General features: G+C 38.4%; 1 protein-coding gene across 2 annotated transcripts; it reads right to left on the bottom strand.

The window, feature by feature from the left end:
- Positions 1 to 589: 589 nt before the first annotated feature.
- Positions 590 to 4,438, bottom strand: LOC131301847 (probable inactive receptor kinase At1g48480). Of its 2 annotated transcripts, none has more exons than XM_058328319.1 (2): positions 2,986 to 4,438; positions 590 to 1,384 (listed from the first exon to the last, which is right to left on the bottom strand). In XM_058328319.1, the coding sequence occupies exons 1-2, from the start codon at positions 4,307 to 4,309 to the stop codon at positions 825 to 827; spliced, it is 1,884 nt and encodes a 627-aa protein (XP_058184302.1). In that variant the 5' UTR covers positions 4,310 to 4,438; the 3' UTR covers positions 590 to 824. The 2 variants fall into 2 exon arrangements, with proteins under 2 accessions (XP_058184302.1, XP_058184304.1); XM_058328321.1 differs by having other exon boundaries at positions 590 to 1,375.
- Between the last annotated feature and the right edge of the window lie 8,508 nt (positions 4,439 to 12,946).

Below are 12,946 nucleotides of genomic sequence, written 5' to 3'. Positions count from 1 at the left end.
CAAAAAATGTGGAGCTAGAAGAAGAGGTTTGCACTTTTGGCAGTGAAAAATGGAGGAAAGTTATAGGACACCACCGTTAGCGAAATTTTTGTGAGCTGGAATAAGCTATTCATGTGATGGGCACTACTACTAGGTTTTCCTGTCCTATATATGGCTCAATGATGATATGTTCGTTTGACATTTGAGAAGAACACATCTGGTGCAAATTCCGATTCCAGAAACCTTTTTTGATGGGCATCGAAGGATATGATATTGCCTTTTCATTCTTACAACCTTGTAGGATATGTGGTTTATCACGGAATGAAGTCTCATTAAAACCATATTGTTTTTAATATAGATAGAGGTAACTTCATCTATGGTTAAACGATTGAACATCTCCAAAAACCTCAACACAATCTAACAATTGCAACTAGATAATACCAGCCTTGAAAAGGGGAAGAAAACCTCATCTAAACCAATGAAAGTTTGCACCTCTCCCTTTTCCCTGTAGTAAAAGAGAGACTTTAGTAAAACAGGGGAAATAAAAAGACCAGTCCAAAAAGATTTGCTAAGGGTAATCTCCAGATAGGTCATGAGACATGTTAATCGGTTCAAGTAAGAAGCAATGGATCTCATTTCACCAAATCAGAATGGCCAATACAATGAATGATGATCAAGGTTCTTCTCCGCAGTTGCCAAATAGCAGGCACCGTGTACTTCCATAATTTTTACGGGGTTCAAACCTCACTAACTACAACTAAAAATGTGAGGAAAAAAAAAAAAAGGTTCTTCTCCGCTTCAATGTACAAAAAGAAAACGTATATCCATGATTTCGTTCCTTCATTTCAAATCACAACTTTCCTGATCTCTCGAGTTACCTCAACCATCGATGGGCGCTTTTCCGGTTGCCGAGAAGTGCAGTGAATTCCCACACGTAACAACTGAACCATTTGCTCCACTGTATTGTTCTGGTGCCTGAGCAACTCCTGATCAAACACATCGATCGTCTGGTTCTCCTTATTCATCGACCTTACCCACCTTGGAAGGTCGACTCCTTTCTCGTTCAAAAACCCATGGTTCGGGGCCTTGCCCGTCAGAAGCTCCAATAGTAGGACACCGAAACTGTAGACATCAGCCTTCTGGGAGATTTTACGATAATCTGTCACCTCGGGTGCACGATAGCCGTTCTGGTCGAGAGTGTAACTTGGAGACACGAGTTGGCATATACCGTATTCGGAAACACTTGCAGCGTAGAAATCGGTGAGGAGGATGTTGGATGACTTGATGTTTCCGTGAGAAACGTTGGAGCCTAACGAGTGAAGGTACTCAATGCCGTGGGCAGCACCGAGAGCTAATTTAGTCCTGATTTCCCACGTTAATGCTGCTCTGTATTCCTCTGCAGTTCCTGAGGAATGAAATGAGAGACGGTAAGAAAATCAGAAAATGTTTACGATGATCTTAACGTATTCGGGCAGCATTTTGGGAGCGAATCGATAAATGCTCAATCAGTTCAGCAAATCAAAACTATGATTGAAATAAAAGAGAAAGCCAATGTGCAGTGAATGAACTTTTACAAATCCCTTAAAACCAATCAAAGTGTCGCATGATTTATTTATACATAAGATGTGTTTAGGAATACGAAACAATTTTGAGCCAAATCAACAGACACATACTAGAAATAGTTGAAAACATTGTCTGATACTGTAACAATACGAAAACCACACCTTGAGCCATAGAAGCATCATGCAATAATTCACAATACATGTCCCGAGATTTCTTACTAGAGTACAACCTAAAACTAGTTAGTAACAGGTAGATTAGAATCTAGATTATATTTTTTTGCTAAGCTAAAAAGGGTGGAGGATGGGGCAACCGAGCCTAGCAACTCTTCCCCGGGCATGACCATAGGGATTCCAGACCCGCGGCAGATCCCGAGAGAGACCAAAGAGCCATAGCAACTACCATCTCACCAATAGCTAGCAGGCCAAAGCCAAACAGAGGAGAATGACCAAATTCGAGAGGGGCACCGTTGGCGCAACTCAAACTTGGTACCTCCTACGGTCCTACCTCACCCAAACCCAAAGGGAGTAAGTCTTGACAAACTAGGCTATCACCCCTGATGGTAATCTAGATTATATTACAACTCAAGTTTGGTGGACTCGTTGGTTTTCACTATTCTTGATCATTTTTTTTAGGCTTTTTATTTATTTATTTTTTCTATTTTTTTTGTTGTTTCTTGTATCTTCATACCGATAGAGTCCTTTGGACGTGCAATTGTGTACTTGTTTTATGACTACAATACATGTTATGTTTGGTGTTCTCAAACAAAAACGTTTAGTGGCTTAGAAGAGCGATATAGTATAAACTCTATCACTCACCTTCATGTGTAGTTTGGAGAGTACCGAGGTACATGTGAAAATCGAGGAAGTGAGGGTTTTGACCTGTGCAAAGACTTAACAACGCAAAGTGAGGCCATCAAAGACTTAGCTTTGATACCATATAAAATCACTTGGAGGGGGCAAACGTAAAACTAATTGATAACAAGTGGAGTAGCATCTAGATTATATTGTTCAATTATGAATGATTTAAGTAAGCGACGTGGGATAAAGTCAGATAATTTCACGTTGCTAATGATTATAATCCCTAGCCTAATTACCACACAACTGATTACTACATTACAAGAAGACATTTCCAAAGCAACAGAACCATATTAACAAATAGCTTTGCACTTTTGCACCAAAAAAAAGAAGAAGCTTTGCACTTGGAAAACAAAACTAACAAATATCGCATTACATGGAAGGGCAGAACAGAGGATGCCAAATGCAAAAATTCAAAGTCTACGCCTACCGCTCAATCTCACCATCCAAAAATGTTTTGGAAGAGTTCTTTTAAAATCCAGACCTTTGATTGTGAAGACAGACAGTGAAATTGAGAGAACGGTGAAAATGAGCGGTAGGCATAACTTTGTTAGTGCAAAAATGAAGAAGTAATAGTGATAAAACTCACCATGCAAAAGAGCGGACAAGCTTCCCATGGGCATGCAATCAAAGACAATCAACTTCTCCTCTCTCCCACAATAGTATGCTCTGAAAGGCAACAAATTCTCATGAGCCAACATTCCCAAATCCTCAACCTTCTCTCTAAACTCTCTCTCATTTACACAAACATCTCTCAACCTCTTCACCACCACCGCCACCTGAGTCTCACCTTCCAAATACGCTTTGTAAGTAGACCCAAAAGTCCCCTTCCCCAGTACCTCAGCTGGAGCCCTCAACAAGTCCTCCAAAGCAAAAGCCACACTCCCTTCACCAAAAAACACCAAGCCATCACCCCTACCACTCTGCACACCATTCACAACCACCGTATCGCCATTTCTCGATCCTCCATCTCCACTAGCTTCTCCCACTATAAGCGGTTTCGGGCTATCAAGCTCTATATCCAAAACCGCTGGCTTCCCCGGAGGTCGAGGCAGAGACGTCTCTGCTTGTGGGGTAGCAGTCGGCGGATTTCTTTTTCTCAACAGAAAGAACAAAACTAGAAGTATCAAAATCAATCCGATCACCGACCCAACTACGATTCCGATGATGGCTCCGGTGGATAACTTTTTACCACCACCACCACCATTTCCATCATTATTACTAGGACAAGCATCAAGTGGTGAGCCACAAAGAGTATTACCTAAAAACGAATCATCTGAAAATTTGCTTAAACCTGATGGAATCGAACCGTCCAAACGATTATAAGAAACGTTGAACTTTCGAAGCCTTGTGAGATTATTCAACTCCGGAATTGACCCAATAAGATTGTTATTTTCCAATTCCAAAATTCTCAGCATAGTAAGGTTGTTGAAACCCGGGGAAATCTCACCGGATAAGCTGTTCCCGGCGAGGTTTAATCGAACAAGGTTGGTCAGAGCAAACAGGGTAGCCGGGATTTGGCCGGAGAAGTTGTTATCTTGCAAGAAGAGGCGTTGCAGCTGAGTACACGAGCCTAAGTCGGGGGGGAGAGGCCCGGAGAGGGAGTTAAGTCGGAGGCTGAGGTTCTGGAGATTGGTCAGGCTTCCGATGGAGTTGTTGGGGATTTGGCCGGAGAGACGGCAGCCCGGGAGGCGGAGCTGGATGACCGCGGTAGCGTTCTTGTTGCAGGTGACGCCTTTCCAGGAACAGGGGTACGGGTTGGACACGTTCCACAGGCAGGCGTGGCCGCCTATGGCATCGTAGAGGTTGACCAGGGCAGCTCTGTCGGCCGCCAGGTCCAGTTCGGCGACCGGGAAGAGAAAGAATAATAAGGATATGATTGGTATGAAAAGATGATGAAATTGAGAAACCATTTTGGCTGGAGAATGTTGTCGTCGGGCGAATGATTTGTTAGGATTATCATATAGGAAATAGGGGAAGCAGAAGAAGAAGAAGAAGAAGTCTCTGTTTTTCGTCTTCCCGCGTAGTCTCCAAGGTGACTCAACTTTTAGACTTGGAAAAATGGAAAAAGTCCAAAATGACCAATTTTGAAATCTAGCATTTGACCTTCAATAACGGCCTGTTGAAAATTATCCAATTTTTTTTTTTTTTTCTAGGGTTTTTTTCAAGATGAAAATTGTATATCCATCGAAATTATTTGTGGTGGCTAGCCAGCAGGATCGGCTCTGCTTGGATTGGGGAGGGTTCAAGCGAATACTATGGGTTCGAAATAAATACAATAACATTTTTCTTTTCTTTTTTTCTACATATGTTATTTTGTAAGTATTTGTTAATATTGCTGGCACTAGAGCCACAAGTATTAAGTCTCAAGTATATGAATACTCTCTATGGTTCGCAAATGATAAGGTAACAAAAATAAATTAAGCTTGTGCGTCATTTTGAAAAAATAATAAAATTTGCCCTTAAATACGTTAAAGTATCTGTGGTTCTAGAATGATTGCTAAAGTAATGAGCAAGACTCATGCCGCAAGTACTAATTATGGATTTAAATTAAAAATTGGAGTACGAAATTTGGGAAAGTGAGACCCCTGCCGGTCTTGGCCAGCTCCGCCTCTCCTGAGAAACCTATTGAGACATACTACTGTATTTCATTTTGCCTACCAGAACTTATTTTTATCATTAAGTCTGTCCACACAGATTTTCTGTGCACACATTGTGATGTGGAGGTCTACTATAGGTCTGTCGTGAACGATCCAAGCTATTCATTAATTTTATATATTTTTTTGAGGGCCCAAGGCAAAAATCAGCTCAATTTGATATCTATAAGTGTTCAATTCAATCATATAACTTCATTCAGATTATAGGATCCTAAACTCTGAATAAAATATTAGATAATTGGATGGAGCATTTTTAGGTGTTGGATTGAGCTGATTTTTAATGAGGGCTCTCAAAAACATGTTTTCAATTTAATAAATGACTCAAATCATTTGTGTGGGACTCGTAGTGGACCCCATATCACAATCTGTGTACAATCTGTACATAGAAAATCTCTGTCAACAGCAAAAGCCGTATTTTTTTTAGACCCAAAATAGGCCCAAAAAAGAGTTTGTACCCACTGGTATAGATTTTTTGTCTGTACCATTAGACTTTTTGTATTTTTATGGAGTGGTACCTTTCATTGGCAACTTTGAATATTATATGGAGTAATTAGTGTTCAAAATCATTTTTAATTCCAAAGGCTTGGCTCGACCTTAAAGCAGGCCTTAGAAAAACCATTTTTATGGCGGAGCCGTGAATATATTTTACGGTGCTCAATTGCACGTATTTCAAAATATTTTGGATGGTCCGAATTTTAAAAAAATTACTCATTTGAAGAGTTTAACTCTTTGCTGGAAAAGCTTTTTCAAATCCGAACCTTTGATTGTCGAAAGAGATGACTGAGATTGCACAGTGCCATGAATAACTTGTTCACGGAAGTTTGTCTCTTGACTCTAACGTTTGACCAATTTCTTTAAGGGCAAATTTCACTGACCTCCCCTGAGACACGAACAGAAACCTCCCCTGAGGTTTCTGAAATGACACTGCCCTCCCCTCCTTTACCCGACAATACCAAGGGACCCCCCTGTCGTTACCTTTCCGTTAGAAAATGGATGGAAAAGGTGATGTTGTACTATACTTTTTACAATACCTATACTACTCTCATCAGACTCTTTACCCCTCTCATTTATAAAATATAAAATACAAACATTTCTACACTTTGTGCTTATTTCACTTTGCGATTTTGTCCTTATTTAAAAGGATTCATATTTGTTAATTTTCTGTCAAACTCTTGTGAATTATTAGTTTGTCTTGATAAGAGAAATTGAAAAAAGTAAAAAATTAAGACTTTTACCAAATATTTTGAGAAATTCAATATTTTGGGTAAAAGTAATAAATTTATACTCTTTTGATTCCTCTCGTTGAGATAAACCAATAATCTATAAAAATTTAACGCAAAACTAGCAAATACGAAAAAACGAAAAAAATTCAAATATGAACAAAAATCAAAAAGCCTAAAAATCCCACAAACAAGCCTGCATGAAAAAATTGAATATGAACAAAAACTAAAAAGCCTAAAAATCCCACAAACAAACCCACAAATTTTTTTTTCGTGCGGGCTTGTTTGTGGGGGTTTTTTAGGCTTTTTGGTTTTTGTTCATATTTGAATTTTTTTTGTATTTGCTAGTTTTGCGTTAAATTTTTGTGGATTATTGGTTTGTCTCAACGAGAGGAATCAAAAGAGTATAAATTTATTACTTTTACCCAAAATATTGAATTTCTCAAAATATTTGATAAAAGTCTTAATTTTTTACTTTTTTCAATTCCTCTTATCAAGACGAACTAATAATTCACAAGAGTTTGACAGAAAATTAACAAATATGAATCCTTTTAAATAAGTACAAAATCTCAAAGTGAAATGAGCACAAAGTGTAGAAATGTTTGTATTTTATATTTTATAAATGAGAGGGATAAAGAGTCTGATGAGAGTAGTATAGGTATTGTAAAAAGTATAGTACAACATCACCTTTTCCATCCATTTTCTAACGGAAAGGTAACGGCAGGGGGGTCCCTTGGTATTGTCGGGTAAAGGAGGGGAGGGCAGTGTCATTTCAAAAACCTCAGGGGAGGTTTCTGTTCGTGTCAGAAACCTCAGGGGAGGTCAGTGAAATTTGCCCTTTCTTTAATGACTTTTCTAAGAGTACTACTATTTGCACCGACTGTTTCCGTAGGGAAACCGTACCGACTGCCACGCGTAGCCGTCTCCGGTCACCGGACGACCGATCCGAGCTGTCCAAAAATTTAAAAAAAAAAAAAAACGAGGGGGCCTATGCGAGAATCAACGGCATCCGAGATGTGTAAGGTGCTTGATCCGAGCACCCTTTTTTTCGTGTATATATGTACATATTATACATATATACACGAAAAAAAGGGTACTCGGATCAAGCACCTTACACACCTCGGATGCCATTGATTCCTGCGCGAGCCCCCTCATTTTTTTTAAAAAAAATTTTTGGACGGCTCGGATCGGCCGTCCGCTGGCCGGAGACGGCCACGCGTGGCTATCGGTACGGTTTCCCTACGGAAACCGTCGGTGCAGATATCTTTTCCGCTTTTCTAATTTGTTCATGATAGAAAACAAAAGTAGATCTGTTTAAATTTGCACAAACAAAAAACTGAATATGAGAAGATGTACACAATGTAAATAAAAAAGGGCAAATTTTTGTAGTTGTCTCTCTAGTTTTACGGTTGTCTCAAATTCGTCCCTCTAGTTTCAATTGCTAACAAATAAACCCTGCAGTTTGTTTTATGTTCCAAATTGGTAAAATCGTTAACACCGCTAATGAAATTAACGGAAAAATATGATTAAAAAATTAAGTGCTCTAATTTTTAATCCGGTTGAACCGCCTCAATAAATATATATATATATATCGGGTACCCTTAAAATCACATTCTGAACACATTGAGCGGCTCGAATCATCAAAATTTGATCGGAAACTATGAGATTAAGATTTGAAGGGATTTTTTTAGAGGTTTTTTTAAGGGTCCCCAGAACCGCCCCGATATACACACACATATATACATTTGTTTAACTAATTGTTCTTGTAGAATGGGGGATGGGAGAAACCCAAGCTCAATTGTCTTATTTTGTGACCACTGGAGGTTTGCTCGACCGTCAACTTCAAGTTCCGAAATTAATCGAGATGCGTGCAAGCTGATTTGGACATCGGATTATCAAATTAAAAAAAAATCTCAATTATCTTATTTGCGCAATCTAGAACATCAAGACGTTATTTCAGAATTCTCCAAATCAAATGACATATAGGGATAATATGATAATTTTTGTGTACATGGGTATTTTAGTTGTTTAGATGTATAGGGGTAATATAGTCATTTCAGTGTAGATAGGTATTTTAGTCCTTTTAAAATTTTAATATATATGTAATTGGATTAATGGGCGGATCGGGTTTGTTTTTAAATAAATGGGTCGGGTTAGGTATGGGTCATTGGGCTCATAGCTAATGGGTTCTACAATGACTTATTAAAGACCCAACCCACTTACAACTTACCAAATTTGACCCAAACCCGTCCATTTGACACCCCTAAATTTTTTACCGAGGGGTACCTTTCATTGGCAACTTTGAATATTACATGGAGTAATTAGAGTTCAAAATCATTTTTAATTCCAAAGGCTAGGCTCGACCTTAAAGCAGGCCTTGAGGTTTGACTCTAGAGAAAAACATTTTTATAGCGAATATATTTTACGTTGGTCAATCACACGAGCTCAAAAGTGTTTTGGACGGACTGGATTTAAAAAAACTATTTGTTCGCTGGAAGAGTTTTTTCTAATCCGAACCATTGATTGCCGAAAAGGATAGCTGAGATTGCGTGGTGCTATGAATAACTTGTTCACGGAAGTTTCTCTCATGACTCTAACGTTTGACCAATTTCTTTAATGACTTTTATAAGTTTGTTCATGATAGAAAACAAAAGTAGACCTGTTTAAATTTGCACAAATAAAAAAATGAATATGAGAAGATGTAGACAATATAAATAAAAAAAGGTTTTGGATTCCAGTTTGCCCTTTTTGTAGGCCTTTTCTGGTCTATATTTAGACGACTAGAAATGTATAATTATTTGATTCCGTAAAGACTGTTTCAAAAGTTTTATTAGTCGAATCGCAATCAATGCATGATTGAAATACATTCTCTTCTTAAAATAAACATATTGAGATTAGGTGTGCAAATCTATTTATTCCAAGACAGAGATATTTTGAAATGGAATTTAGCAGTATCCGATTAACTCGCTTATGATACAGTTGATATTCTCACTGAGCTCTACAAGTGAGCAGTTTCGGTTTGCCTAACGGAGGTTGGGAGCTCGTGACTGGTGAGTTTGGCGTGGTCGCGAACCCGGGCTTGGTTCTCTATTTTTCTTGGGTGGCTTCGATGCGGCGGCGTTTGATGCTTTGGTGCCAGCTTTCCTGGCCGTTTGTGGAGGTTGAATTGGCGATCTTCGGCGGTCTTTGTTTGGATCTAGGAAAGGGTGGAGCTCACGATGTTGTGGGTTGTTGTCTTCGAAGTCCGGTTGTGTTGGGTTTGGGCCCAGATTGGTGCTGTGGTGGTGGTGGTGTGTTTTCGCCGTGGTTGGTGGCCGGCAGCTAGGTGGGGCGGCAGGATGGGTTGATCTGTTTAGGGTTTAGGGTTAGGTAATGGCGGTGCCGGGCTGGGCTTGGCTTGGCCCGTCTGTTTGAGTTTTGTTGTAGATCTAGGTTATAGACCCATAGGTTTTCTGGGTTTAGCCCAATGGGTGTAACAGGCTTTGCCCAATTGGTGTTTTCCTGGGTTGGTTTCTTACTATCCTAGACTTTGGGTCATGGGTGAGCAAAGGATAGTCCTTAGCTTGTTAGCTTAGCTTAGAATTTGATGTGATCATTTTTTGTCCTTTTAATCTTTGTAACAATTTTAAGAATTAATAAAAAAAATTGCGTTTCAAAAAAAAAAAAAATTTGCTCGAGAAGGACACATAAAAGTCCTAAATTGGATGGTCCAATCTCTTTTAAGGACTTGCAGGCAATTAAATCTAGTAAAACATGTGTAACTTGACAAAAAGTCTCGTATCAGGGATGACAGTTTATTCATACGCAATGCACCTTAAATAGGAAATTTTTTGTACCACATAGGATAAGGTTAGGGCTAACCTTGACAATTCAAGGGTCTAAGACGAACTTCGAATCGGAAGTCTTAATTTTGTCTTCTTCTTTTTGTTTTTATACGTCGGTCAGTCGTCGAATGATTCGGATACTGAATAAAAGTTTTACATTTTCACTTATACCGGTTGAAGCTTTTTTAAACACTTTTGTTGAGTTTAGCCCGTGGACAAGGTTAGGATATGATGAAAGGGGCTTGTAGCCCCGCCCGGCTCATATTATGGGGGGGGGGGGGGGGGGGGGTTTATACAAAAATTTCCCAATCGTAGCAAGTATGGTGGAACTTAAAGAAAACCCACTCGGGTATGGAGTGGGTGTGATTTTGTAATTCTCTCCCCTGAATACCCTTACCCACCCTAACCTGTTTATAATATAATCTTATCAATTACTCCCTCTGTCCTATTTAATTGTCCATTACGATTTTGCGTGCATTTTCAATGGCTTATATCTCTCGATGTATATTATATTTTATATTTTTGAAATCATTTTCTTATAGAAAAAAATTAAGATCTATCAAACAAGATCCATATTACATATTTTTAGCAATATATCTTGAGAAATATAAGACGTGAAAATGCACATAAAACCGTAGTGAACAATTAAATAGAGACGGAGAGAGTACTAATTATTATAGACTTCTTAATATCCTACGAATATCAACTGAGATTATATTTCTAAATAAAAATATCAATTTATTATCATTCTTGACTTCTTATATATTTTTGTTTGGATATGGATATGGGTATATTCAAGAAAACTCCGATCCCCATCGAGAGGCGGGTTTGGTTTTTTACCTCATATCCACAATGGGGATTGGGGGAGAAATAGTAAAGGACCCTCCAATTAGGGATCGAGTATAGAACAATGTCACCTGATCCGTATCCTATCTGTTGCCATCCCTAGATAAGGAGAACGGCCCAATGATGTAACTGTGTAGATATTGTCAAAACCCATTACAGCCCAATAAATATCCGACCCACTAGTCTAAGCCCATCATTTTTTCCAGGGTCAGCCCATCACACTCCCAGGCACTAAGACGAAATTTATCATCCTAAAAATGGAGAAATTTTTGGTTACAAATCGGGTACCATGTGTACCCGTACAGCGCATCCGAGGCGTTCAAGCCGTAGAGGGTAAATTCCCTCCACCAATTTGCTTTGACAACAACAGAGATCTTTCTTACTTCTTTTCTGAACTCTTTTATCCACCGTTATTTTTGTTTTCATTTGCTTCTTTTGCTACATTACACGGATTTCCTCATTTGAAATTCATCCGTACCTGATCAATCTAACACTAATAAGTATACCATCAAATCTCATTCGTCGCAAAAAAAAAAAAAAGGAAGTTCCAGTATTAAAAGATACCTAGACACATGTTGATACCCAAGTAACTTTCATGTTTTACATGAATGATTCATCCACTGAGATTTAAACCATCTGTCAGTATAGGTATGTAATTGATGATTTCCTCGGCCGTTTGCCTTCAATTGCTTATGCTTTCACGTCTTGTGAGTGGGTTGCACTATACACAAATTGTCCCTTTCTTTCTTTCTTTTTTAACGAAGGAGGGAATGACAAATTTCTTGATCAGAGATTTGGCAAGCTGTTAAAGTGCACATTTCACCGTTTCTAACTTTTAAAAGTAGATCTTGAAAACGAAATGACTCGCCATCGGAACTATTGTTCAACATGTCCAGAAGGCTGCCACAACTACTTTGATGATTTTTCAATTTGGTGCCATGGTTGAATATAACTAATAGCGTTCAATACAAAAGACGTCTACCTTTATTATTATTAATACAACTGTGCTATTCACACATACAAATAGAACACAGATCGGGCAAAGAATAAGCTCAATTCAATACCTATAAGTACTCGATCCAATCATCTAACTTTTCATTCGGATTTCAGGACAATGAAAAGTTAGACAATTGGATCAAGCACCTATAGGTATTGGATTGAGCTAATTTTTAGCGGGACCCCTTGAAAAAATATTTTACATTTGATGAACGGCTTGAATCATTTGTGTGGGACCCGTCGTGGACCCACACAAAGTCTGTGCATGATCTGTGTTGACACAAACTTATTGTTATTAATACATGGGACACCCTTTCTCAGTTCAAAGGAAGTGAGTGTAAGAGTAAAAGCGTTTTTCGAAAACCTTCAAATTAACTAAAATTTGTGATTGCGCATATTAAGAGCGTAAGCACAAACCGAGTATGGAAAGCAAGAGGGAAAGCCATGTTGAAAGAATATGCGACTGACGTTCAAACCCATTGACATGCAAAGCCAACAACTTTCTGCAGGCAGATAGCTAGCACTTTTAGTTGAAGGCAAATGCTAAAGTAAGCCTAATGGGCTCATGTTTAATGAGTCCCATTTACTTATTTTTTGAATACTTTTTGTCTACTTCTCTGACTTATTCTGAACAAACTTTTTATATATAATTTGACAAATCTAACCCTATCATTTGTTGTCAATTACAAAATTGCCACCAAAACAATTGGCGGTCAATTTCCCACCAACTTTTCCTTTTTTTTCACGCATACATACAAAATTCACTTTATTTTCACTTTTTGCCTACTTTACCTTTTCATCTCCTGAAAACTTCACCAGAACACCTCCATGGAGAAAAGGAAAATTGGGGGTTTACCAGGTGAGTTTTCTCGTATTTCGGTTTTATATAATGTTCCAAATTTCACTTGTTTTGTATTCTAAATTATTTTCTCCATGCAGATTTTTCTATTCTATTGGCTTAAACTTAGAGGCATCTTACTATTATGATTCACTATTTGCTCCAATAC

Source organism: Rhododendron vialii, chromosome 9a (genome assembly GCF_030253575.1).
Source record: "Rhododendron vialii isolate Sample 1 chromosome 9a, ASM3025357v1".
NCBI classification, from domain to species: Eukaryota; Viridiplantae; Streptophyta; class Magnoliopsida; order Ericales; family Ericaceae; genus Rhododendron; species Rhododendron vialii.
Note: the sequence above shows the minus strand (reverse complement) of the source record. Positions and strands in the feature narration are given on the sequence as shown.

Bases quoted from the DNA above. Each gene is read 5' to 3' on its own strand.
- LOC131301847 (XM_058328319.1), bottom strand. From the start codon at position 4,309: ATGGTTTCTCAATTTCATCATCTTTTCATACCAATCATATCCTTATTA. The intron at 1,385-2,985 runs GTGAGTTTTATC...TTCATTCCTCAG, and splicing joins CTTGTCCGCTCTTTTGCATG to GAACTGCAGAGGAATACAGA.